Raw genomic sequence first — 27,839 nt, forward strand, 5'->3', positions numbered from 1 at the left:
CTACTGGGAATTAGGGCATTGACTAAAATGCTTACTTGGGCATTAGGGTGTTGACCAAAATGCTTGCTTGGGTCTTTTTGATCCTTTTGCTTTTTTTCTTAGGGCTGCCCACTCATAAGTAACTAACTGCCTGTCACAGTTTCTCATCCATTCCTTCTATTCTCACAATAAGCTTTTCCCTAGTTTTTCCAGCCAGCCATCCTCCAAATTCTCTCTGCCAGCTTATACTTCTTCCAAGACAAAGTCTAACTGAAAGCATTCAGCAAACCAAACACCCCGTCATTAGTGGATGAAGACTGCTTCTTGTGGGGGAGAGTGGCAGAGGATGGCATAGCAGTAAAATACAGCTCACCCAATGGGAAGTGGTTGGTTCATGTATAGCAGAGATGCCTATGCCCATGCCCATGACCCAGGATTGGCTGAGCCTGGGAATGGGTCACGGTGTCAAGACCTTATTGGGGGTGCTTCTCTCTCCTCTGTCTTGCATGGAATAAATAAATAAGCTTAAAAAAAACCCTAAGAATACTCTAGTCTCTAAGCCTTTCCTGTGATGCCATAATGATGATAAAAACCTCTTTTCAGCCTAATCTCTGCATTCCCTTCCTAACATAGCCACAGTTGCAGCTGCCAGCTAGTTCCAGTTTCCCAATGTAGTTTTAAAGAGCTCATTCTTACTTAGTACATGTGCAATGTAAATACGAAATACTTATACATAATTTATATCTGGCCAAATTTTAGACTATAGATATGTCTATGTTGTACCAGACACTTTATTTATTATTATATTTTTTAGAGAGATGTTTGCTATAGGGCACGTGCATTCACCAGAGACACAGAGAGAGACAGAGAGACAGAAAGCCAGAAATCACCCCCTGGGGGCGGGGGGGATGGCCACGCTGCAATCCTTATTCCTCCATTCTCGTCTCGGGATTTTGGGCACGCACGCACACATCCCCAGTGTGACACTTGTATTTAAAAACCTTGTAGTCACTTGTATTTGGAAGTTTTAAAATCAAGCAATAGCTGAATCAACTGTTAGTACTTGACGTTTAATGTTCCCCTCTTTGTTTTGACTTAGGAGATCTGGAGTTGAGGCCCTCGACGTTCCTCTTGATTGACCCTCTCTTAGGACTTCTGAAGATTCAAGAAACGCAAGACCTGGATGCTGGCGATTACACATGTGTTGCCTTCAATGATGCTGGCAGAGCAACTGGCAAGATAACTCTGGATGTTGGCTGTAAGCATCCAGATCTGGTAGACAAATTTGTTTTGAAATTGATTCACTATTTTTCTGTATTTAATAACTTCAAAAAAGATTGGTAGAAATGCTTATTAGAATGGCAGAATTTGAGAGAGCATTTCAGATTGAAAAAAAAGTTTTTGTGGTTGTTCTAAGAGAGATTTTTTGCTATAGGGTGCATGTGTTTGCCAGAGAAACAGAGAGACAGAAAGTGAGAAATCACCACCCAGGGAGGATGGCCATGCTGCAATCCCTTCTCCTCCATTCTCCTCTCAGGATTTTGGGCATGTATGAACACACTTGAGCCCGGCATTAGTTTTTTAAGCCACCAGGTTTGGAGTGTGAACCGCGGTCCACTAGGTGGGAGTCCAGTGACATAATCATTACGCCATCTGCTGGTCCCGTCATTTGAGATAATTAATATATTCATTGTAGTTGGCATTCAGTAGAGGCTTTCTATGTTTCATTCATTGTGCCAAGAACTTGGAAATGCATCTTCTCATTAAACTCCCACTACAAGCCTGCAGGGAAGATAATTTAATGATCTCCTCCACTAGATAGATAAGGAAACAGAAGCTTATTAAAGCCAAGCGATCTGAATATTTGCATCCAAGGTAGCTGACTTCAGAAACTGCAGGCTTTACCATCATCTCTTACCATTTTTCTATCAGGAGTCATCCATTCTACCACCCAGTTCCTAAGTATTAACATCTGGAGGCCAGAAATTAAACTTTGGCGGTAGACCATAATTTGGAGATGTTGATGACAGCAAAGGTAGCAGACTGTGCTTTTGCTTTTTCTTTAATTCACTAGCAATTACTCCCCAATGTACATAAGAAAGTATTAAGTACAAATAAATGTCAGTTACAATGTGAAGGATACTGTGTGTATATGACAGCTATATTTGTGTTCCTCAAGGAGTTTGGTCATCTCCTCTTCCTTGTCTTTCTGTCTCATATCTCTTCTGGAAAAAAAGCAAACTACTTTCACTCCAAAAACGCTAAACTGCTTCATCCAAGACAGTACCCAACAACTGGCCCCAAAACAGCCTGAAAACATGTTGCAGCTCTAGAGAGTACCATGTTGACACCTGCCTCCAGAAGACCCACGTCCCCTATCACCCTAAAGGACAATGCTCCTTCTCAGCTTGAGGTAGCTCCAGAAGACTGACCTTTGTCCATAATCCCTTGTTCCACTCTCACCTCATCATTTTTTTATAAATGTTAAAGGCTGGAAATGTTAGATCAGCCACTGAATGGCCTTAAGGTAATTTCCCATCCAAAATTAAGGAGATGGTTACAGTGACATTTGGCCAGAATCCTCCCTTACTGGCAGCCAACACCCATAAGTGGGCCAATAAGGTCACAGTGGCAAGTAAGCTAATCAAGAATTTGCCATTCTTGTGACCCCTCCACCCCTCCCATATAAACACATCACGTCTCCTTGAGGGGGTAGGCAGAAGCACCTTCGGCTTCAGACCCCGGGCGCTCTTACTCTCTTAAAAAACCAAAAACCAAAAAACAAACAAAAAACCTACATAGTGTGGTAAAATGTGAAATAAACCAGAGCTCACTGTGTATGAAAAAGAACCTAACAACTTCATTTAACAGATAACTAAACATTTGCGTCACTTGTAAAACTTAAGAACTACGACATTTGATTAAGTTAAGTATTTTCATTTACATTTGATGGCTTTCAGGCAAAAATATTTTTTGAACAAAAGTTAAAAATGCTAGAGAAAATACATATTTTAAGAACATAGTAACAAAAAACCTTTCAGTTCTATTACCTTAAGTCTTTAAATGAAAATTATGGCTAAGTTTGAACTTTTGTTTCATGTAAGCTAAAATTTTTTGGCCCAGCATTTTTGATGTCAGCCTTCCCTGGGCTGTCTGGTGCACACACTATATTCGTGGTGGTTATGCCCTTGAGGTAGAATCAACAAAGCTGGAGTTGACCGCAGAGAACACTGTACAATCTGTCTGGGGCACTGCAAAATGTGTTTGAACCGTGACTAAACTGTCATTATTAAGAGAAATGCCTGGAAAATCAGTCTGGAATCTCAGGGTAGAAGATGTCTCTGAATCTACCAGCAGGGTGAAACGAGTTACGCTTTGAGAACATAAGGTTCAAATGAGGAGGGTCGCTAAGTACAGAATTCTTGCTTTTGGAAAATAGACCTTTCCGTGTCCAGTGTTTTTTGGGTCTGCTTCTCCTTCCTGCACAGAGGTATCCTTCTTACTCAGTATTTTTTAATCTTCTAAGTGTAGAGGAAGAGAGAAACAGCCTCAGTAACAGATTTCAGCACAGAGATGTTGACCCCCTCAACCCTCCTCCAGGTTTGTAGAAAAGCTAAGATCATAATTAGGCATCTTTGCTTACTGACTATCTTCCTGATAACCTTTTAGGTTCTGGACTTGCAGGTTCTCTTCTTCCCAGCGATACACTGCCTAAGGGTTAGGCCTGTTATTGCTGGCATGACTTGCATTGGCTTAGGAAGCATCCCAATAAATGTGTCAAGTTTATGCTTCATTCCTTGAACTGAGTTGTACTTTGTTTTATCTCTATTCTTCTTCAAGATCTTTTCTTGCCATGACACTTTCTAAAACAATGGCTTCCTCAAGGTTCATTCCAGTCATTGTCCCGATAGAAACCATTAACATCAATTCAATTTTTTCTTACTTGTAACCATGACTCTTGTTAACAATTTAACTTAACATTAAGGCCAGCTTCATTTATGTTTCTGTTGTTTCTTATTCACCCATAGATTCTCATGGCAGCTCACAGAGGTGGATTAGACCTTATTTGTTCACATGAAACCTGTGTGTATATTCTAGCAGATAGAGGGTGTAAGCACAAATCACATTTGGAGTGAAGATGGTAGTCCTCTCACTCTGAGGTTTGAAAGCAAACACACTACAAATGGAAACTTTCCCCAGAATGTATATAGTGATTAAGAGAATAGACTTTGGCAAGAGAATGGGCTTTGTGCAAGATTTTACTTGTCTATAAAACTGGGATATAGAGACCAGCAGGTGGCGAGGTGGTTCCGGTGTTGGAGTCCCACATGGCCAACAGTGGTTTGAGTTCCATACCTGGTTCCTTGAAAATCATGCTGGGCATGTGTGTTTGCATGCCTGAAATCCCAAGAGGAGATTGGAGGAAAGGGTATTGCAATGGCCATCTCCCCCCCTGGGGTGGGGGGTTTTCTCACCTTCCCTCTCTCTGTCTCTGGCAAGCACATGTGCCTGGTGACAAAAACCTAAAAAAGAAAGAAGAAACTGGGATAAAAGGTAACTACCTAATAAGGCAGTTGTAAGGATGAACTGAGATAATTACTATCTACAAACACTTATGTCAGACATGACTGCTGTTTCCTGTTTAAACTGCTTAATGTGACATTTATCTGGTAGATGATATTACCTTCGCAAATGAAGTGATCATATTGATTCTTTGAGTCTTGAAAAACAATATACAAATGCCAATAGAATACTGGCATCGTTTTTAAGAGTAAGCACTGGCCTTTACTATGAAAATCACTATTTCAACTTGGATATTTTTAGAAAAGGCTTGAGACAACTACTAAGTTTTATAGTGTGTAAAATTATTCATTTGGGTTCCAAAACTGTTGGGAATAAGTTTAAGCAGCTGATGACTTAAGAAGAAAAACATATTTGTGTCCATATCATGTAGCTATTTGGACTTTCAGATTGTTTTTGTGGGCCTATAACTTCACATCAACACGACTAGCTATTAAATATTATTCTTGAGTTCTAGCTTCATGGAGCGAATGTCCTTTTTCCTATTTCTCATTAACAGGGCTTTAAGTTTTCAACATTTCAGGTCAACAGGGAATGTGACCAGTGCTTCTTATGCTTTGTAAAAAGGAGTAGTGAATTGTGAAGTTATTTGGATGGAAAGAGGACTGGTTTCATCAGACGAGTAGTTGGCCTGGCAGTGACTTTATCTGTAACATTCTGCACCACACAGGATTTGAGTCTTTGACTGTGGATTCCTATTTTGTGGTCCGATGAGCAAAAGCAATGTGTTTGGTCATTTTTTAAATGAAAACCTCTGACTAACATAATGCAAGACTACCCTAGTGAGGGTATATATTTAATTGTCTCTAAGGGAATTAAAATGATTTTATGGAATATCTTTAGAGCAACATGGTCAATCTGTGCTTTATGTATTTTCAAAATAATGTGTGCCCACAGCTTATCTATCTGGAAGTTACAGCAAAGCTGTACTGTGGCATTAACCCTATGCAGATGTCAAGGTGTGGACAACAAAGGCTTAGGGGACTACGGATGCTCAAACCTTATCCTACAGACTGTATGTTGAAGCCAAAAATAAAATTAGCAGTATATGGGACCAGCAGGTGGTGTAATGGCTATGTGGCTAGACTCCCACATGGCCAACTGCGGTCCAAGTCTGGGATCTGGCGGCTTCAAACTCATACTGGGCATGTGCGTGTGTGTTCAAAATCCCAAGAGGAGAATGGAGGAGAAAGGATTGTGGTGTGTTTATCCCCCCGGGAGGTGATTTCTGTCTGTCTGTTTCTCTCAGGTGAACACACACACCCTATAGCAAAAATCTTCTCTAAATAATAATAATAACAGCAATAACAACATATATATTAAATCTAAGAACTCGGGTTTAATATATTAACTCTCTAATATTTATTTTTAATTGAATGGTTACTACGTGCTAAATAATTATGAAGGGTCTTTTAGCAACATGAGATTGAACATGCTATTATCCCCCTCTTGTTCCTGGGGAAATTGAGATTGGAGAAGGTAAAATAATTCCCCAAGCCCACAGATGAAGCAGTACTGGAACTGCCATTCAGAACCACTCAGTGGCCTTTTCACCTCTGAGCCCCACAGCCCCATCTGTTCAAGAACCATCGACTGCACTGCTTTCACTGCCGCTCTTCTTCCCAGTCTCATTAATGTTTCCCAACTACTGATGCAATCCACCTGGAGTCTGTGTTGGCCAAACCCAGGAGCAGGAAGTATTTAAAAGGCTTCTGGGGACAAGCAGATAGCGTAATGGCTATGTCGCTGGACTCCCATGTAGTCAACCGTGGTTCGCGTCCTGGACCCGGTGGCTTAAAACTCACGCCAGGCGCGTGTGCGTGCGTGCCCAAGATCCCAAGAGGAGAATAGAGGAGAAGGGATTGCGGTGTGGCCATTGCCCTGGGGGGGTGATTTCTCGCTTTCTGTCTCTCTGTCTCTCTCTGTCTAGCGAGCGCACGTGCCCTATAGCAAAAACCTCTCCAAAAAAAAAAAAAAAAAGGCTTCTGGGCCAGGTTGGGAGTTCTTTCTTCTTGAGGCTTGCTTGTCACTGGTGCTTTCTGGCTGTTTACCAGGTACCAGGCATTCTAGTTCACCATGTTTTCCAATACTGCACACAGACTCACTGACTTTGGGTTTCTCTGCTGCCTGGCACTGTTTCCGAAGCTGCTTCACGTTGGATGACTTCTCCCATCTTAATTGAGCTCCCTGAGTACACCTTAAGTTTTGCTTATTGTCAGGCAGTCCAATTTTTTTTTTTTTGAGAGGTTTTCGCTATAGGGCGCGTGCGCTCGCCAGACAGACAGAGAGAGACATAGAGACAGAAAGCAAGAAATCACACCCCAGGGGGGATGGTCATGCCTCAATCCCTTCTCCTCCATTCTCCTCTCGGGATCTTGGGCACGCACGCACACGCGCCCAGCGTGAGTTTTAAGCCACCGGGTCTGGGACGCGAACCGCGGTCGACTACGTGGGAATCCAGCGACATAGCCATTACGCTAACTGCTGGTTCCCAAGCAGTCCAATCATTTAAATGGCTGTCTTAGTTCTGAAAATTCTAATTTGTCTTCATTTCCATCTATGCTAATATCCCGGATGTGTCAGTATGCCCAGTCTGTCCCAAGTACCTGGTGGATCTTAGGCTCCCGCGTATCTTTCTGCTGTCCTTGAGTTTATTGCCCGTCTCCTCTACATTCCCCTGCTTACACTCAGCCTAACACATCCTGAGACTTTTCTACTTATACTTACCCTCTCCTTTTCAGAAAAGCTACGTGCTCTAATAAATGACTCCCATCACTCCAGAGAATAAGTCTTTCAGACTTAGGGTAAGCAAGAAATGAGCTACTTTAAAACTCTTTTTGAAATGCAGTCATCTTGCCCTTTTATTGGGGGGTGGGGGAAGGTTTTTTGCTATAGGGCAGGTGTGCTCACCAGAAAGAGAGAGAGAGACAGAGTCCTCTTAGGTTCTTGGCACATATGCACACGCACCCGGCATGAGTTTAAGCCACCAAGTCTAGGACTCATACTGCTGTTAACTATGTGGGAGTCCAGCGACATAGCCATTGAGTCAACTGCTGGTCCCTTGCCCATTATTTTTATGAGTCAGACTAATAAAGACAAAGTAAGGGAAATTTAAACAAAGATACACACATTCTTTTGTTTTTGTTTGTTTTTGCTATAGGGTGCATGTGCTCGCTAGAAAGAGAGAGAGAGAGAGACAGAGAGAGAAAGAGAGAGAAGGAAAGTGAGAAATCACCCTCCAGGGGGATGACCATGCCACAATCACCTCTCCTCCATTATCCTCTTGAAATTGCGGGCACTCACACATGTGGGTTCAGCATGATTTCAAGTCGCTGGGTCCAGGACTCAAACCCTGCAGACAGCTCTGTGGGTTCAGTGTCTTAGCATCTACCCACCTGCTGACCCCACACGTGTTGTTTTACAAACATACTGTTCAGGCCCTGTTGTGGTGGCACAAGTGGAAGGATGCTGCTGCATGAGGCTGGGGCCCTGTGGGAGAGCAGGGTGCCATGCTCAGACCGGTCTGAAGGGGCTTCGAACTGCAGCATGTCTCTGTGATCTGAGGTAGCTGCAAGGCTGGGACAGAGGGCTGCCATGGCGAGAGCACATCTAAATACTTCCCTTTTTCTCTCTCTTTGTCCTCCTCATGTGTGCACTCTCTCTCTCACATACACATATGCAAAATAAACCACACAAACCCCTAAAAACCCATATTGCTCAATAATAGAACCTTCATTTTATTTTGTTTACTTTCAGTAAACAAATAAGAGGCCTCTTGACATTGTCAAGTTTCCTTCAAAAGTGAAAGCTCATATTCTGACGTATATGCACGCACACACATAGACCACACACGTATACACCTCCAGACTGGACTAGTGCTGAAGGGCGTTCATATTGATTCAGTAATTCATCCAAAAATTCTAGTAGCCAGGTATAATGCACAGAGTATTAGGTTAGTTCTGATAAAAGATAAAAATAGAATTGTGGCCAGTTCTTGCTTACAGTTGTCATTTCTTTCTTTCTTTTTCTTTTCTTCTTTTTTTTCTTTTTTGAGAGGTTTTTTTTTTTTTGTTTTTGTTTTTTCCACTATAGGGCACGTACGCTCGCCAGACAGACAGAGAGAGACATAGAGACAGAAAGCGAGAAATCACCCCCCAGGAAGGATGATCACGCCGCAATCCCTTCTCCTCCATTCTCCTCTCGGGATCTTGGGCACGTACGCACACGTGCCCCGCATGAGTTTTAAGCCACCGGGTCCGGGACGCGAACCGCGGTCAACTACGTGGGAGTCCAGCAACATAGCCATTACGCTAACTGCTGGTTCCCGAGAGGTTTTTGATATAGGGCGCATGAGCTCACCAGAAAGACAGAGAGAGAGAGAGAGACAGAAAGCGAGAAATCAACCCACACCCCCTCCAGGGAAGATGGCCGTGCCACAGTACTTTCTCCTCCATTCTCCTCTTGGGATCTTGGACACATTTGCACACATGCCCGGCGTGAGTTTAAGCCACTGGGTCCAGGACTTGAACCATGGTTGACTACATGGGAGTCCAGTGACATAGCAATTATGCCAACTGCTGGTCCCTGAAGTTGTCATATCTAACCAAGACTTAACCTTGATTTTGTCAAGGAATCCTCCCTATGGAACCTCTTCTTAGAGACCCAGACATGGTTTCATCCATTGCCTGTAACAGTATCTGTGTCTTCCCTCTTGGCCGATGTCTAGGACATCATTGCTCAGAAGGTTCTGGGGCATTTTGACCGCCTCATTTATGTTTTTTGCTGATAGCATTCTGTCTGTATTGTGTTCCTGTGGTTTCCAAGGTATGTCTCTGATATATTTCTTTTTCTTCTGGCTTTTTGTGGCTACATGAATTATATGAATATCTGTAATCTTATTTTCAATTACATAATTTCTGAATTATCTTTTAACTCTAAGAAGTTAAGCATCCACTCTTCTCCCTTCATTAAGTTCTGTTTTCTGTTACTTTAATTTGTATTACTGATTCCAGCCTTAAATTTCTCAAACTCAAAATTGTGAAAGACAGGAGAAGCAAGAATGTGGTATCTTATAAGGATATAATTTATTAGTAAATACTGTTATTTGTTATGTAGGGATTTTTGAAGAATGAACTCTGGTGTAAATTAAGTTCATTTAAAAATTCAGCCAGTTGGGACCAGCAGTTGACATAATAGCTATATTGTTGGACTCCCATGTAGTTGACTACAGTTCGAGTCCTGGACCCGGTGGCTTAAACTCACACCAGGCGTGTGTGCATGTATGCCCAAGATCCAAGAAGAGAGTGGAGAAGAAGGGATTACAGCATGGCCATCTCCCTGTGGGGTGACTTCTTGCTTTCTGTCTCTCTCCCTGGGAAGTGCACACGCCCTATAGCAAAAACCTCTCAAAAAAAAAAAAAAATCAGCCAATGAGGGTTTTAGAAAGTGTCAAAATTATTTCACTACCAGGCCAACTTATGTATAAGAAAGTGTTAAGGTTTGAGCAGTATGACATAGGCTGAAACTGAGAACAAGTTCCTAAAATGAAAGAGTCTCTTTAATCCAGGTGATCTTAATTTAAATACGACTCTTTTTTTTACCTGCACTTTAAGGAAATGGTTGAATTTAATGCTCTGCTTCTTAGGAAGCTGAAAAGAAACACCTGTGATTTCTATACCAGGTAGAAATAATCGCAAGATAAATCTGTACTATTATAAGAGCAATGATTTGGTTCTAATTCAATCTGTTGACAGTTTAATAAAATGTATATTTCATGTGCCAACAAACTGTAGCAATGACTTGTTTTATGGTTTTCATATCTTCCAGCGCCTCCGGTCTTCATACAGGAGCCCACCGATGTGTCCATGGAAATCGGCTCCAACGTGACATTACCTTGTTATGTGCAGGGCTATCCAGAGCCAAAGATCAAATGGCGGAGATTAGACAGCATGCCGATCTTCTCAAGGCCCTTTTCTGTTAGTTCCATCAGTCAACTAAGAACGGGAGCTCTCTTTATTTTAAGTAGGTTAAAAGAAATGTACTTTATACAAATGCATGCATGTATCTTATCCACAGGTTAAGCTCTGCTTCTTTTGGCTGGGATATTTACAAGCTTCCCAAGGTCCCTAGTCTCCTCCTGCCTCCCCTATTGCTCACAGACAGAACTGCGCTCTTGTAAAGCACTGGCTTCTGTTTCTGTAACAGGTCTTCAGACAGTCCGTGGGAAACTCCCTGGGGTGTGACATGAAACACCGTATGACTTTCCAAAGTTCTTTGCACCAAAACAAATGCATACTTTAATTATCAGCACGATAAACTTTCATTCTGTTTTTCATGAACTTTTTGAAGTCCTTTTGTACTCACAAAACCGCTAACTCAGTAGTTCCCACGCTGATTGACCGAGTACCTTCTTTAATTACAAATACTTTGTAATACTCTTTTATTCTTATCATTATTATTTGTTATCGAGTACTTGTTGGAGAGAGACAAAGGGGGAGAGAGAAAGTGAGAAAGCACCCCCTGGAGGGGAGGCCATGCCACAATCCCTTCTCTTCTCAGGATTTTGAGCATGTACAAACATGATCCCAGCATGTTTTTCAAGCTGCTGGGTCCAGGACCCAAACCTCACTGTGAGCCATGTGGAATACAACTTTCCTAACAAACATGCCCCTGGCCCTGTAATATCCTTTTATTATTGTGAACATAACTCAGTACATTTGATCTGTCTACATACTAAATATTATTTATTGTTTTTAATTGCCCGAGGGTGTGTTCACTTGTTGGAGAAAGAAACCAGAATAGAACAAGTAGAAAGCCCTCCTCCATGGGGCATAGTCATACTGCAATCCCTTCTTCATTTTTCCACCTTGCTGGGATTTGGGGCACACCCATGTGTCTCATATGTTTTTCAAGCCACCAGGACCAGAGCCAGACCACAGTTAGCCATGTTGGATCCAGCTATCTTAAACACAAGGCTAGGGCTCAACCCTCCAAAAAATATTTTGATATCCAAAATACAGTGCAAAGGAAAACAAAGGAAAGTAATTTATATCATGGTGTATTTCACTATGTAAATTCTCTGGTGATGACTACACGATATGCATAACTTTTATGTGGCTTTGCCATGAATTCAGGATCATAGGATTGATGACTCAGAAACTCCAAGCTGGTGAAGTAATTTTCCAAAATGTTGGAAAATTATTGTTAAAATTCTTCCTTCTACTTACACAGCATTAGGCTGTAGGGTCTTATAATTATAAAATTATTAAATCCACAAATTTCCAGTGGGACTTTCAAAAATCTTTCTGTACTGGGGATAATTGTTCCTTTGGTGATTCTCCCCATTCTTTGCCTATCTACTTTTTGCCTATTCAATGCCAGTAGGTTCCACCAATCATTGGGCCTGTTGAAAAAAACCTCTTCTGGAAGCTTCCAAAATGCCATGGTGATGTTGCAGTGTTCGTTTTTGGTGTGGCTTTTTGTTAGCTTTTGTTTTGTTTTGTTTTGCTCTAGGGTGCATAAGCTCACCGGAGAGAGAGAGAGAGAAAGTAAGAAATTACCCCTCCAAGGGGGATGGCCATACTGTAATCCCCAGGGGGGATGACCACGCTGCATTCCCTTCTCCTCCATTCTCCTCTCGGGATCTTGGGCACGCACGCACATGCGCCTGGCCTGAGTTTGAGCCGCCAGGTCTGGGACTTGAACCGCGGTCGACTACGCAGGCGTCCAGTGACATAGCCATTATGCTAACTGCTGGTCCCCAAGTAAAGTGATTTTCAAGTCACTGAGTTCAGGACTCGGAAGTGCAAAATTGACCATGTGGGGTCCAGAACCTTAAACATCATGCCACCTGCTGGCTCCTGGCCGCTTCTTATTGTTTGAATGGACCATGATTTTTCAAGTCATGCATTTGCTTTTGTAGCCCCTTAGGTTTGAACTGCCCTTCTGCATTCTGCCCACCCTCTGAAGGGCAGATCAGAAACTGCCTTTGCTGTGATGCCTTCTCCAACTGCCCTCCATGTACTCCGTCACTCCTGTCTCTGTGCTTCTACAGCTCATGGTCTGAAACTTATACTCTAGTATTTATCACACACTGATGTGAGTGCTGGTTTCTAGACCTGTTCTCCTCCCCTAGAATGGGAAGGGTCAGAATTATTCTGTCACAGAGCCCAGAACTGTGCCCGACACCCAGTAAATGCTCTATGGATAATAATGAATGAATACATGAGTTGTTCTTTTTCAGACTTATGGGCAAGTGACAAAGGAACCTATATTTGTGAAGCTGAAAACCAGTTTGGAAAGATCCAGTCACAGGCCACAATAACAGTGACAGGACTTGGTAAGATCAGTTAAAGTGTCTGGATACCACAGTCTTTGAAGTTGTCAAAATTCTTTTACTATATTATCTTTTGCCTGTGTGACATTTTGTTTTTTAAGGTTTATACTGTTATGTATTTCACTCTATAGATACTCATAATGACTATGCAATATGCACATCAGAGAGACAGAAACAGTAAAAAGGAAAGTGAAAAATCATCCCCTGGGGATTGGCCATGCCACAATCCCTTTACCTCCATTCTCATTCTGGAGTTTTGGGCATGCATGCACACGCTCCAGGCATGGTTTTCAAGCTGCCAGGTCTGGGACTTGAATCACAGTCAGCAGTTTAGGAATCCAGCACCTTAACCACTATGCTACCTGCTCGCCCCACATTTTTTGTTTTTTTAAACCAGGTAAATAACTGACTAGAAGACTAGCCTTCCGTCTCCCTCCCTATTTCATACTTCATAGAACTGGTTAAAACTGGAAATAACCTTAGCAATCATGGACTCCAGGCTCCTCATTTTCCATTTGAAGAAATAAAGACCAATTTAAATGAATTGATTTATGTCCAAATTTAAATACATATGGACATGCTCAACATTGAGTAGTAGAGTCATTTTCTGTTTGTTTGTTTTACATTTATCATTTTACTCCACCTGGAATTTGTGTGTGTGTGATGTGAACTAAAAATATAATATTTACTTCCAAGTGGTGAGATATTTGTTTCAGTATCTTCTATAGAGTATTCTGTTTCTATTGATTAAAATACCCATTTGGTCATATATTAATTTTATATTCCTAAAGCTATTCCTTAGAGACCTATTATCATTATTTTTAAATTTAGGGTTTTCTTTTTTTTTTGCCATAGGACATATGTGCTCACCAGAGAGGAATAGAGAGAGAGAGTGAGAGGGAAAGTGAGAACTCCCCCACCCCCAAGGGAAATGGCCATGCCACAGTTCCTTGTCCTCCATTCTCCTCCTGGGATTTTGGGCACATACACACAAGTTCGCAGTGTGATTTTCAAGACACCAGGTTCAGAACATGAGCCATGATCAGCCATGCAGGGCTCCAGTGCCTTAACCCCCACGCCACCTGTTGTCCCCACAACAGTCTCGTTATTCATTCCCACCCTTGCCAGTCTACTTGTGGTTTTTAGATTAATATTCCCAAGAAAATGTTTTCAACATTTCCACATTTTCATTTATAAGTGCTTTCAGCCACTCTCTATTTGTCTACCGAATACGTTGCAAATATCTTGGCTTGCCATTTCTGCCCTCCATGCCATAGGCATTCTTTTTACCGTCTTTACTTCCGCTAGGACCTATCATTTTGCCTTTCTGATGAGAAGGCTCTTTTATTGCTATGTTCCAACCCATACTCATGATCATTTACACGTTTTGTTCCTGGCACCCGAATTTTTTTCAACTTAACTAGTAGTCTCGGCCTGTGGAATAGTTTGCCTTTTGGGTGACACAGAGCTAAAAGTGCCTGTCTTTCTGACATAGCCGCTCCACTGATTGGAATCAGCCCCTCAGTGGCCAACGTTGTCGAAGGGCAGCAGCTTACTTTGCCTTGCACGCTGTTGGCTGGAAACCCCATCCCAGAGCGTCGGTGGATTAAGAATGCAGCCATGGTGAGGATGTCTCCAATGCATGTACTCTGTTCCTAATGTTCTCGAGAAAGAAATCATGTCTTCCAAAAACTAGTGTCAATGTAATAAATACCTAAAAAGATCTTTCGCGCGTGTATCGAAGTTTCTCTTCATTATCAGCATGTTCATGTTTTCTTATTATTTTGAGATTAATAAAGGAGAGGAATAGTCAATGGTATAATTTTCATAATTGCACATTAAATTCTATGTTAATAATAAACTCCCCTTAGACTGTGTAAAATCTGAGACAGGTATTGTTATTTTTATAACATTGAAATATTTTTTATTTTGTTTTATTTATTTATTTTTTAGATTTTTGCCATAGGGCATGTGTGCTTGCCAGAGAGAGACAGAAAGAGACAGTGAGAGGAAAAGAGAGAAGTCACTCCCAAAGGGGTTGGCCACACTGCAATCCCTTTTCCTCCATTCTCCTCCTGGGACTTTGGGCATGCATGCATCCCTATGCACCTGGTGTGATAAATATTTTAACTTTATTGAAAAAAAATTTTATGCTGTTCCTTGCAGGACATTATAAAATATTTAATATTTCCATTAAATTCTTCCATTAATTAATTAATTAATCTTTCTTATTCTTAACTTAAAATATTACATCTTTATCATGAGGGAACGTCAAAAAATTTGTGAAAGAATTCAAGTAGGACTTTATTTTGGTGCAAAAAGTTTGGCAGTATATGCATTTTTTTTATAATACACATTTCCATACATCTGTGGGCACCTCCTCGTGTATTTATATATGTCATTGCTTTTCAATGTATAACTTACTATGAAAGAATGTGAAAAACATTGTTTTAGAGGCTTTTGTCTTAGGGTACCTGTACTCACCAAAGAGAGAGAGAGAGAGACAGTGAGAGAGAAAGTGAGAAAGCACCCCCGCCCCCCTCACGGAGGATGGCCATACTGCAATCTCTTCTCCTCCATTCTCTTCCCTGGATCTTGGGCATGCACGCACATGTACCCTGCATGATTTTTAAGCCTCTGGTCCAGGACGTGAACTGCAGTGGCCATGTGCAAGCCCCGTGATGTAACCGCTATGCCACTGCTGGTCCTAAGAATGTGAAATATTTTAATAAAAATTGTTTTCTGTGGTATTTTTCTGTAAACATACTATATATGGCAACAAATTTTCATTGGTTTAGAGCATTTTTCCTTCCACTTTCCAGAGTGTTGAGAGTCACTCTTTTTTTGAAGTACTGATTAGAAGTGTATTGATTCCATGCACGATGTAACATTTTTCATATTTGTTTAAAAAACCTAAGAAAAATCAGTATCATTCAAAAAAAAATCTGTTTTGGAAGTGTATCAGGATTAAATACAATTGATACACTCTTTATTTGACATTTTTAAAGTGTATTATTTGCTCCATGAGTGAGAGAGAGATGACAACAGAGACAGAGAAATAGAGAGACAGTAGCCCTAACAGGGTCCTGCAGCATAATACACCTTCCCTGTCAGCCAGCCCAGGGTCACATACATGACGGGTGTAATCAGGGAAGCTTAAGGATGCTAACACGGAACCTTCCATGTGGGTCAGCCTCACAGAGGATCACATTTGCTACTGCACCAACAGACTGCCCTCACAGTTCTGGTTTCTGTACTTTTAAAATTTTTCCAGAGGGTACATGTGCTCACTGGAGAGAACAAAGGAGAGAGGGAAAGTAAGAAAGCACCTCCCAAGCAGAATGGTCATGCCACAGTCCCTTCTCCATCTCTTCCTCTTTTGGGATTTTGGGCATGCGTGCACATGTACCCAGTATGTTTTTCAAGCTGCCAGGTCGAGGACTTGAACTATAGTCAGTCATGTAGGATTCAGCTCATGCAACCACCAGGCCACAGGATGGCTTGACTTCACAATTTTTGTACTCATCATTTTTTAATAAAAGGTTATTAAATTCTGTTTTTATTTTATAACCCATTTAGAAATTAAAGAAAAAATAAACATTGCTTTGACTCAGACAAATCTTTGCCTTTTTAAATTAAAATGACGTGTTTTTTTTCCTTTAAGTTGGTTCAAAATCCTTACCTCACTGTGCGCAGTGACGGGAGCCTCCATATTGAGCGAGTTCGGCTGCAAGACGGAGGCCAGTACACTTGTGTGGCCAGCAATGTTGCTGGGACCAGTAACAAAACCACCTCTGTGGTCGTGCACGGTAAGAGACGCCCGATATAATTGCTTCCAAGCCGTGTTCAAAGCTCAGTTTATATATTGTCATCAAATGAGTTTGCTCCTCTAATTACAAGAAGTAGACCTCTCTCCTAATTGTTACTTTTTTTTATTTCTTGAACAATAGCTCCATTGTTATGCTGTTTCCAGATATTTCTTCCCTATCTACACAAAGAGGACATTCTTGGAAGTCACCAGCTGAGTCTGGTCAAGGGCTTTCTTAATTAACAGAAGTGAACCCAGCTCTCAAAAAATTATGTTTAAAAATGCATTTTAATGTCAGGCAAGCTGAACTTCTTATATCATCCTAATTGCCTTTTCATTGTGGATTGGGCAAGAAGCATGTCCTTACGAATGACCCCTTTGTGTCTGAGCTAGAAATGACCCACGCTCTTCTAAAGGTCACCTCCTGGGCTTTAAATGATCTTCCTACATGTTAAATAACTAAAGGTTACAAATAAAAAAATCCAGAAGCAATCTTTTTCTGTAAATGATAGCTTCACCTAGTTTAAGAAATTGTAACTTTTTGTTTACTTCTTTTAAAGTCTGTATAATACTTTTAAAAATATAATATTAAAATTGCTTTGGTAAAGAACTGACTACCTTAGGAAGAAAGTAGCACGGGTTATTTATTTTTAGTAGTTGATTCAATATTTAGAACTAATTGGAGAGAATCCAGCAGCTTTCAAATTGTGTTTGGTGTGTTGAAAATGTCGGTGAAAGTATATCACCTTTTTTTTTTTTTTTTAAATGCCTCCTTCTCATTTTAAAGTCTCTCTTACATCTCTCAGTTTTAATCTGGTATCCACCAACATCACTGGAAATACTCTAGAAGAAATACCAAGGGAACACAGAATTGGTCACAGACTAAAGGAATAAATGTGTAATGTCAGATTGGATATAGCTGTGGAACTCTCTTACATTTTTTGTTTTTGAGAGATTTTTGCATTAGGGTGCGTGAGCTCGCCAGAGAGACAGAGAGAGATGGAGAGACAAAAAAGGCACACGAGTACATGCACCCAGCATGAGTTTTAAGCCACCATGTTTGGGATTTGAACCACAGTCAGCCGTGTGGGAGTTCAACACCTTATCCACTACGCCACCTGCTGGCTCTATGGCTGTGGAACTTTCTAAGAGAAGATCAGACCATCGATTTCCTGGAGGGTGCTGATGGACTAGAATCTAGCGTAGGAATATCCTCATGTCATTTCTCTTTGGCTTCTAAGAATGCCTGGTCAATTTGTTGATAAGGATTCTGAGACAGTTTTCACTTGAGTAAAAGAGTGACTGGTTTAGTTGTAACCTCTGCTACGTAAGAGAAGACAGACAAACCATGAAGCAAATAAATAAATAAATAAATAAATAACTAGAAGTGAAGAGTCATTTCACAACAGTCATTGGTCCATTTTAGTACAGTATCAGCTTCTGTCAACAAGATTTTTAAAAAGCCAGCCATTTAGCACCAGCTAAAGCTAGTGACCAGAAGATGTGATTCTCCTCAGAGCCTCTCTATTCCCCTGTATTTACGCTAATTAGCCATGCTGTTTGTCAGTCTGCCCCTTCCTTAGGAATGCTTCTGGAAGGATCTCAGCCAATTCCTAGAAGAATGAATGGATAAGTGAATGCATATAAATACAAATTAAAATGGCATTGATTTGTGTGTAGACCTACAATCTAGAAAGAAACTACTCTTCCTTCCTCAAATGGAACTGTTTTAAAAACAGTTGTCTAAATTTGACAAGTTCTATCGCCGTCAAATTCAATGTGCATTTAAGAAAATGGTTTATTTCATGTTACCACAAATCGATAGCATATTTGAGAGCTGAATATTTCATGATGATCCTGAAATTAAATTTCTTGTGCTAGAGAGTAGCCTGGCATTTTTGTTTAGTGCTGAGGATTTTCTGCCAGTTTTTTAAGAAATGATCTAAAGAATAAGCCCAGCCAGAGGAAAATATGAGTGTGCAGCATATCTAATTTAAGCTTTGTAAGGAATTACTTTCATTGAGAGGTCTGGTATCTCTTGTTCTATCAAGCCTCTACTCTATGTCAATTCTGGAAAATTCAGATTTTAAACAAGAGACATGATTACTTGTGATATACACAGAATGGAGTGATTAGCATTCTTCCTTTTCCTTTTGCTTCTACTTGCATAAAGTTAATCCTCTCTTTCTAAAGTTAAAGTTATGCTATTTTTTCTTAATAAGAAATAGTGACTTAGAAACTCACATTTTAGATGCTTGAAAGTAAACTCCCAAGGCCTTCCAAGTTTTACGGTTGAATTTCCTTTAAGGAAACAAATTTTTTTTTAAAGAATTGTATATTTAATTTTATTTATTATCATTATTTTAAAATTTTCTATAGGGCACATGCATTCATCAGAGAGAGATAGAAAGTGAGAAAGCAAGCTGCCAGGTCTGGGACTTGAACTATGTTGGCTATGTTGAACTAGTTGGCTATGTGGAAGTTCAGCTCCTTAACCTTAAAGTCCATGCTATCTGGCCCTGAAACCTTTTTTATTTTTTTAAAGGTTATGTTTAATAGCTCACTAAGTGATTCTTGTTATAGACACATGTTTACTTTGTCAAACAGCCCATTTCTCTGGAGGTGGGCTTATATCAGTTCAATGTAGCTTCATGAGTAAAGGACAGTAATCAAAGATGTGTGTTATAAATGTGTAACCCTTGTAGGGTTGGGCATACTTCTCTTGGGTTTCCTGAAAAATAAAAAATAAAAAAAAAATTGAGAGATTTTTACTATAGGCTGTGTGTTCTCGAGAGGGAGAAAGGGAGAGAGAGAGAGAGAGAGAGAGAGAGAGAGAGAGAGAGGAAGCAAGAAATCACCCACCAGGGGGATGGCCACACTGCAGTCCTGTCTTCTCCATTCTCCTCTCGGGATTTTGGGCCTGCACGCACACATGCCTGGCCTGAATTTTAAGCTTCTTGGTCCAGGTTTAAACTGTGGTCCACTGTGGGAGTCCAGTGATGTAATCGTTATACCATCTGCTGGTTCCCCCAAAAGGAATTTTCTTTAGTTCTCTCTTATTTTTCTTAGAAAGTCAGTGCCTCAGTGCTGTAGACATTACTTACTACTTGGTTTTCAGTTTGATCGACTCCTCCAGACGACAGCGGTTGTATTTTCTTTGGTTAGCACACTCCCTTGCAGAGAGTACCCTATATTTCTATCAGAAAATGTTAAATCATTGCTTGTTTTTACGAATATAAAGTATATATTGGAAATGTTCAACTTTAAATACGGGATGCTCAGTGGAAGAACAGGTACTCAGATTCCGAATCCTGCTTTTCCTTTTCAGTTCTGCCAACCATTCAGCACGGGCAGCAGATACTCAGCACAATCGAAGGCATCCCGGTAACCTTGCCATGCAAAGCAAGTGGAATTCCCAAACCCTCTATCGTCTGGTCCAAGGTAAATGGAACATCGACTCACGTTCCTGAAGAGCAGAGGGTAAAATTTACCTGGGAAGCCTTCGGAAACTCCAGCAGGAGAATGGGGAGTGAGGCACAGGAGGCAGGGAAGCTGAAAACGGTCCACTTAATCGGTTTCCTAGTTGGTTTCCTTGGTGGCTGGACTGATAAGCTCCAGCTTGCTAAGGACCCTCCCTGTAGGCAGACTTCAGAAGGACTCTCGTGGACAAGAAGTGAGACATTTATCTGAAACATTGGGATCCCCAGAGGAACTAACAGCTCTGTACTTCCTGGCTGCCGGTGCTTATGCCAAGTGACCCTTCTGGGGCTTTGGCTAATGCTCTGATCCCAGAAAGCCGACTTAGGTGAAGTCTGATCCTGGCAAAGTCTCTGGAGCTGTCCACTGAAATCCAGAGGGCTGAGGGCATGTGGCCCGGTAGAAAAGGATTCGCTACAACATGGGAAGGGCTGGCGAACCTGCAGTGCTGTGCTGGACCCTGTGTGGATGGATCCTGATCCCACCAGGCTCACCATGGTTCAGCATGCTGAGCATATGTGTACCGGTGACCAAGATCTTGATGGGATAGAATGGAACTGAGAAAAGGAATCATGGCATGACCAGGCGCCACTGGGGACTCTCTCTCTCTCTCTGCATGGGCACATGGGCCCTCTAAGTAAAAGTTAGATAAAATTAAAAAATGTAAAGTGCTTAGAAAAGTTCCTGGCACACAGGCTGTGCTCTAAAAGTGCTCGTGTGTGTTGCTAACAGTGCTACTCAAGTATCAGGTAAATATCAGGCAGGTGATTGCACTAAAAACTCTTCAGCTTCCCTCCAGGTGGTCTCACTGTATGATTTTCCTTCTTATGAAAGATACTGTGGTTCGGTCACAAATTCCATGTATGACTAAAAAGTGTAAGACAGGAACCAACAGATGGCTTAATGGTTATGTTGCTGAACTCCCATGTAGTAGACCGCATTTTGAGAGCTGGACCCAGAGGGTTAAAACTCATTCTGGGCGCATGTGTGTGCATGGCCAAGATCCCGAGAGGAGAATGGAGGAAAAACGTGGAAGGAAAAGGAAAAAAAAATTGTAAGACACACATGCAATCTCTTTTTACCCCCTCTGTGTCCCAGTCACGTAGCAGGCCTGCTTTGGTTGGTATTCTTGCAATGAGGAAGAAAATTTCCTGAGGAAGTCCTTCGTATCTTTGAACAGCTGTAAGGATGGGATCTTTTCTGCCAATTAATTTGAATCTGGCAGATACAAAGTGAAACCAAATGACGGCAAATAGTGCGCCATCTATAGTTAGTGCTATCACCCCGGTGTTTTGGTAGCCCATTTAATTTGGTCTATTTAAAAGTCTCTGAAATACAGAGAAGCCAGTGTTCACATTATATTCTGAGCACAAAAGGGCAATGGTAAAGCTGATCCCCAGACTGCATGGTATTTATCACCAGTTACAAGTTTAATGCAATTTAAGGAAAAGGAAAAAAGGAAAGCTTCCTAGACTGGACCCGGTGCTGCGGCCGATCAGAGGGGCTAAGAATTTGGGCTTCAGAGTCTGACTGCTGGAGGTTCCAATCCTAGCTCTACCACTCATTGGCTTGGGGATCCTGGGCAAGTTACTCTAACGCCTTCACCCTGTGCCTTAATACTCTGAGCTGTAACACGGGGCTTGTGGTAGTTCCCAGGCCTGAGTGTTGTGAGCATTGCAAACCTTTTTTCACATAAAGCGCCCGACCCAGGACCAGGCGCAGCTTAAGCTCGCAGTCCACCTTTGCGTTGACTGTTTGCTATCGTCATGGTGGTTTTCTCCCTTTTCACAGAGCTCTGGAGTAAAGAGACCTCATTTGGTATGGAGAAATACCACTTTTAGCATTTTTGTCTCATTTTTCTTAAAAACAGATTTCTTCAAATGAGCATTTGAAAAATCTAGTATCCCCCCACCCCGAGATGTTTTTCTTTCTTCCTTCCTCTCTTCCAGACGTGAAGTCACTCCTTTGTTATCTTAAAGCACCCTTTGCTCTGTGTCATGTTTTGCAGAAAGGAGAGCTGATTTCAACCAGCAGTGCGAAGTTTTCAGCAGGGGCCGATGGAAGCCTGTACGTGGTGTCACCGGGAGGGGAGGAGAGCGGCGAGTACATCTGCACGGCCAGCAATGCAGCCGGCTATGCCAAGAGGAAAGTGCAGCTGACCGTCTACGGTGAGAGCAGGGAAGGACGTTGCTTTAACACCGTCTGCACCAAACTTGAGGTTCCTTCCCACATGCTGTTACTCGACTGCTGTACCCTCCAGTACATATCTCCCCCAAGTTTATAGTTTTTACAAAAAATTATTTTTATTGCCAGTCAAAAGCACCTCTTCTTAGTTTTGACCTCTATTTTTTAATGATAGGGAGTGCTTGCACACTCACAGAGAGAGGAGAGAGAAGCATCCTTGACTGGGTCTTCGGTCTCTTGCCTTGGTCCCTTTCCCAGGCCTCTGCTCTGTAGGATTTGCGTGCCAGCGCACGGCCCCACGTGTTTTCTCTGAGGTGGGGATCTGAACTTACAGCTGCCATATGCCTTCCAGCCTTGCAGGGCACTCATACTTCTGCTGTGCCAGAACAACTGGGCCTAAATTCTGATTTTAAGGAAAGTACTTGTAGGAGCCAGCAAGTGGTGTGGTGGTTAAGGCTCTGGACTGCCACATGGGTAACTGCGGTTTGAGTCCTGGACCTGGTGACTTGCTTTTTCACTTTCTCTCTCTCTCTCTCTGGTCAAATTAAAAATAATAATAGTAGGTGCCAGCAGGCAGCATTGTGGTTGAAGTGCTGAATTCCCACATGGCCAACCACAGTTCAAGTCCCAGACCTGATGGCTTGCTTTCTCACTTTCCCTCTCTCCATGTCTCTTTGGTCAGATTAAAAAAATAATAATACATTAAAAATAAAAAATAATAATTATTAAAATAATTCTTTAAAAGACAAAAGTAATTGTATAGTCTTTTATAAAAATTATATGGTGTTTTCCCAAGAATCATACATATGACACCCAACTCTCTTCAGTAACACTAAATTATTAAAACTCTTAGCAAAGCCATGCCTCAGCCAATTCCTGGGCAGAGCCTGGCCTCCAAGGGTTACTTTAACAGGTGGCAGACTCTAAAAAGGCATCACTTTATTTCATTTTGCAGGTAAGTGCTCAGAAAGGAAACTTCTTCATTATTTCTAATTTAGATTTCACAATAACTATACACAATATGTAAATGTATATAGATTTATGTATATGTGTGTGCGTATAGTGAGGGGGCATATGCATACTCACCAGAAAGAGAGAGATGGAGAGACCCAACGGGGTGTGGTCACGCTACAGTTCTGTCTCCTTCATGTGTCCATTCTGTCAGGATTTGGGGCAGGTGCACACCCACAGACTCAGTGTTTTTTTCAAGTCACCAAGGGACTTGAACCACAGTTAGTCATGTGGGATCCAAATCTCTTAACCAATAGGCAACAGAGCAGCCCCACAATAACCATATTAATGGGAAGTTTTGAAGAGGTCCTAAAACTTTAGAATAAACAATATTTTTTCACAACTTATTTAAGAATGTTAGTAGTCTACATTTTAATGAAAATTGACCTGTGCTTTGTTTTCAATGTGCTATTTTTCTTCCAAAAATCATATTCAATTCAGTAAGGCCTAGAGTGTTTGGAGATCAACGAGGACTGTCCCAGGAGAAGCCTGTTGAGGTGTCCGTCCTTGCAGGAGAGGAGGCGACACTTCCGTGTGAAGTGAAGAGCTTACCCCCACCCGTAATTACCTGGGCCAAGGAAACCCAGCTCATCTCACCATTCTCTCCAAGGTAGGAAACCTGGGGGGGATTAGAATGCATGGAAACATAACCTCTGAAGGCAGATTTTCAAATGTCTCAATACCTAACTTTTACATTGTAGATAATTCTCCTGGACAGTTGAGTACACAGAAACTATGCCTTTAAGAGAATTTCAAGTGTTCATGGAAAAGAGAAACTGAAGAATGGACTTATTTCGGCATAGGGAATGTTGAAGTCCATATATTATCCTCTCATGACACTCATTTCTATGAATTTGTTGACACGCCCAACCACCCTCCCTCTGTACCTTCTAAATCATCCTTTAATGTTAGAAATGTGGAACCAGCAGTTAGTGTAATGGCTATGTCACTGGACTCCCATGTAGTTGACCGCAGTTCACATCCCAGACCCAGTGGCTTAAAACTCATGCTGGGCGTGTGTGCGTGCGTGCCCAAGATCCTGAGAGGAGAATGGAGGAGAAGGGATTGTGGTGTGGCCATCCCCCTTGGGGGGTGATTTCTCGCTTTCTGTCTCTCTGTCTCTCTGGCAAGCGCATGCGCCCTATAGCAAAAACCTCTCCAAAAAAAGAAAAAGAAATGCTAACACTCAGCTTTGCTGTAATTTCCCATTGGTGCATTTTACCAGGCAATTGTTAAAATGGAGCAGATTGGTGGATTCCTATGAGCCCAGTGTGTGCAGCCCACATGAAATTCCATTAACCACACAGGAGCAATAAAACCCAACAGGCACGCTAACGTGTAGGATTTGACTTCCATTACATGGTTTCATGTGTCTTCCTGAGTAAACCCTTATACAAATAAAGGCCCATTGAGACAGTATAGTTGATAGGTTCAGTGACAGAGAAAGCAGAATTCCAGAGCCTTTAGGTGCTCAAACTTTGATGTCATCCAGCTACGAGTTTCAATTGGTCTCCATCACTAAAAGTTTGCTCCAGATTTTGGCACATTTTTCATGGAGCTTCTCTGAACCTCAGATATCCTGTTATAAAATGGTGCGATACTTACTGAGAGGAGTAGCTAAGGTAATGCACGTTCACAACCTTTGTTTCTAGTTCTCTAGGGATGGTAGCAATTTTGATTCTAAGTCCATTTATCTCAGACCTTACAGGTGGAATAAGAATTCTAGTATACAGTTATCATCCTTTAGATACTCATGTGGTTTCCGTACCATTGATAAGAAAAATATAAACAACTAGGAATCACTTTTTATAATTTTGCTTTTATTTTATTTCAGAGAGATATTTTTGCTATAGGGTATGTACTCTTGCTAGAGACAGAGAGAGAGAGAAACAGAGAGAGAGAAAGTGAGAAATCACCCCACCCTCCCTCCACCTGGGGGCGATGGCCATGCAATCCCTTGTCCTCTACTCTTCTCTGGATTTTGGAAACATGCACATATACCTGGTGTGAGTTTCAAGGTTCCAAGTCCCAACTTGAACTGCAGTCAAACGTGTGGGAGTCCAGTACCTTAGCCACTGTACCACCTGCTGGCCGCAATTTTGCTATATTTTTTTAAAATATGTTCTTTGAGTAATTTTTAATAAAAGAAATACAATATTACTGGTAAGGTTGAAATTCCATTGTCCCTCTCCCCAACCTCAATTTCTTTTCTCCTTTTCTAGAGGCAGGCACTGCCACAAACTTGGTGTGCATCTCATACACACATCCGTAAACAGTATAGGATGCTGTTCTCTGTATTTATTTTAAGTTGCCAGAGGGTGAGTGCACTTGTTGGGGGAAAGCCAGACACACACACACACACACACACACACACACACACACACGAGAGAGAGAGAGAGAGAGAGAGAGCGCGCGAGCAAGCGCGAGTGCCAGAAAGTACCTCTCACGGGGAATGGTCGCACTGCATTCCCTTCTCCGCCCTTTCTCTCTCCTTTATGGATTTCTGGGCATGTCTGCACACACACCTGGTATGGAGTTCAAGTCACCGTATCCAGCACTTGTACAGTCGGCCATGTGCGATCTAGCTCACGTAACTACCAGGCCTGGACTGGCTCTGTTTTCTGTATTTTTAATTTTGCTTTGTGTATTTTCAATATGTCATTTTAACAAACATGTTATTTTTCAACTATTTCCTTTATTAAATCAGCCATGTCTGCACACACACCTGGTATGGAGTTCAAGTCACCGTATCCAGCACTTGTACAGTCGGCCATGTGCGATCTAGCTCACGTAACTACCAGGCCTGGACTGGCTCTGTTTTCTGTATTTTTAATTTTGCTTTGTGTATTTTCAATATGTCATTTTAACAAACATGTTATTTTTCAACTATTTCCTTTATTAAATCAGCACAGTCACTTTATATTTATTCATCCTTCTATTTAGGGACATTCATGTTTGAATCTGTTTTTCCTTTCTTTTTCTTTTTTCCTTATTCATTTATTTATTTATTTATTTAGTTGTTTTGTTTTATGATCCAGGGTTTTAAGGGAATATCTTCTTTATATGTTTTTTTGAATAAACACACATGAGTTTCTTTAAGACCTATATCTAGAACTACAATTTCTGGTCAGAGTAAATTTCTATTTTCAGCATTGTAGACAGCTCTGTAAGCAACTCTGTGCTGAGAAAGTCTATCAACGCCATTTTTCCAACAACATGTGTTACCTATGTGTCTCCATGTCACATATTGGTATTTCTCTCAATATTTCATAATTTATTATTATTATATGTTATGTTGATCCATTGATCTTTGAGGTAACTATTGTAATTGTCTTGGGCCATTACGTACTGCATCCATACAAAGCAGCAAACTTAATAAATGATGTGTTCTGGGACCAGCAGTTAGCGTAATGGCTATGTCGCTGAACTTCTATGTAGCCGACCATGGTTCGAGTCCTGGACCCGGTGGCTTAAACTCACGGTGGGTATGAATGCGTGCATGCCCAAGGTCCCAAGAGGAGACTGGAGGAGAAGGGACTGCGGTGTGGCCATCCCCCCGGGGGGTGATTTCTTGCTTTTTATCTCTCTTTCTCATGAGCACACGCGCCCTATAGCAAAAACCTCTCCAAATAAATAAATAAATAAATAAATAAAGTGTTCTGATGTTCCACCTACCAGTTGTTCCCTTTCTCTCTCTCCCTCCCTGGGCATCCGTTCTCCTTGAGACAAAGCAATATTGAAATTAGACCTGTTAGTAATCCTACAATGGTTTCTAAGTACTCAAGTGAAAAGAAGAGTTGCATGCCTTTTGCTTTACATCAAGAACTAGAAATGATTGAGCTGAGAGAAGAAGACATATCAATAGTCGTGATGGGCCGAAAGCTAGGTCTCTGCGCCAGTTGGTCAAACCGTGAATATAAAAGGAAAGGTCTTAAAGAAAATTAAACATGCTACTCCTATGAGCACATCAATAATAAGAAAGTGAAAGAGCCTTATTGTCAGTATGGGGAAAGTTTTAGTGGCCTGGATAGATTAAATGAGCCACAATTTTCTCTAAAGCCAAAAACAAATCCAGAGCAAGCGCTAACTCTCTTCATTTCTGTGCAGACTGAGAGAGGTAAGGAAGCTGCAGAAAGTTGGAGTTAGCATAGTGTGGTTCATAAAGTTTAAGGAAAGAAGCCATCTCCATAATATAAAAGTGCACCATGAAGCAGCAAGTGCTAACAAAGAAGGTACACCAAGTTACCTGGAAGATCAGTGAAGATAATTGATGATAGCTACACTTAACAACAGCTTTTCTTTTTCTTTTTAAAACTGATTTTTAAAAGAAATATTTATTTAATTTTATGTATTATTATTATTTAATTTGCTATAGGACACACACACTCACCATAGAAATAAAGAGAATAAAAATGAGGTAACAAACTACCGGGTCCAGGACTCAAACCATAGTTGGCTATGTGG

The 27,839-nt window shown here is 41.4% G+C and overlaps 1 protein-coding gene across 1 annotated transcript in view; it reads left to right on the top strand.

Annotated features, from left to right (window-relative positions):
• Positions 1 to 27,839, top strand: part of HMCN1 (hemicentin 1) — a 402,083-nt gene that overhangs the window by 116,962 nt on the left and 257,282 nt on the right. Inside the window, 8 exon segments of the mRNA XM_027767566.1 lie at positions 1,079 to 1,237; positions 10,387 to 10,581; positions 12,803 to 12,898; positions 14,391 to 14,518; positions 16,560 to 16,704; positions 20,032 to 20,144; positions 22,189 to 22,348; positions 23,817 to 23,985. Coding sequence (XP_027623367.1) covers positions 1,079 to 1,237; positions 10,387 to 10,581; positions 12,803 to 12,898; positions 14,391 to 14,518; positions 16,560 to 16,704; positions 20,032 to 20,144; positions 22,189 to 22,348; positions 23,817 to 23,985 — 1,165 coding nt within the window.

Source organism: Tupaia chinensis, unplaced genomic scaffold (genome assembly GCF_000334495.1).
Source record: "Tupaia chinensis unplaced genomic scaffold, TupChi_1.0 Scaffold144318_1, whole genome shotgun sequence".
NCBI classification, from domain to species: Eukaryota; Metazoa; Chordata; class Mammalia; order Scandentia; family Tupaiidae; genus Tupaia; species Tupaia belangeri.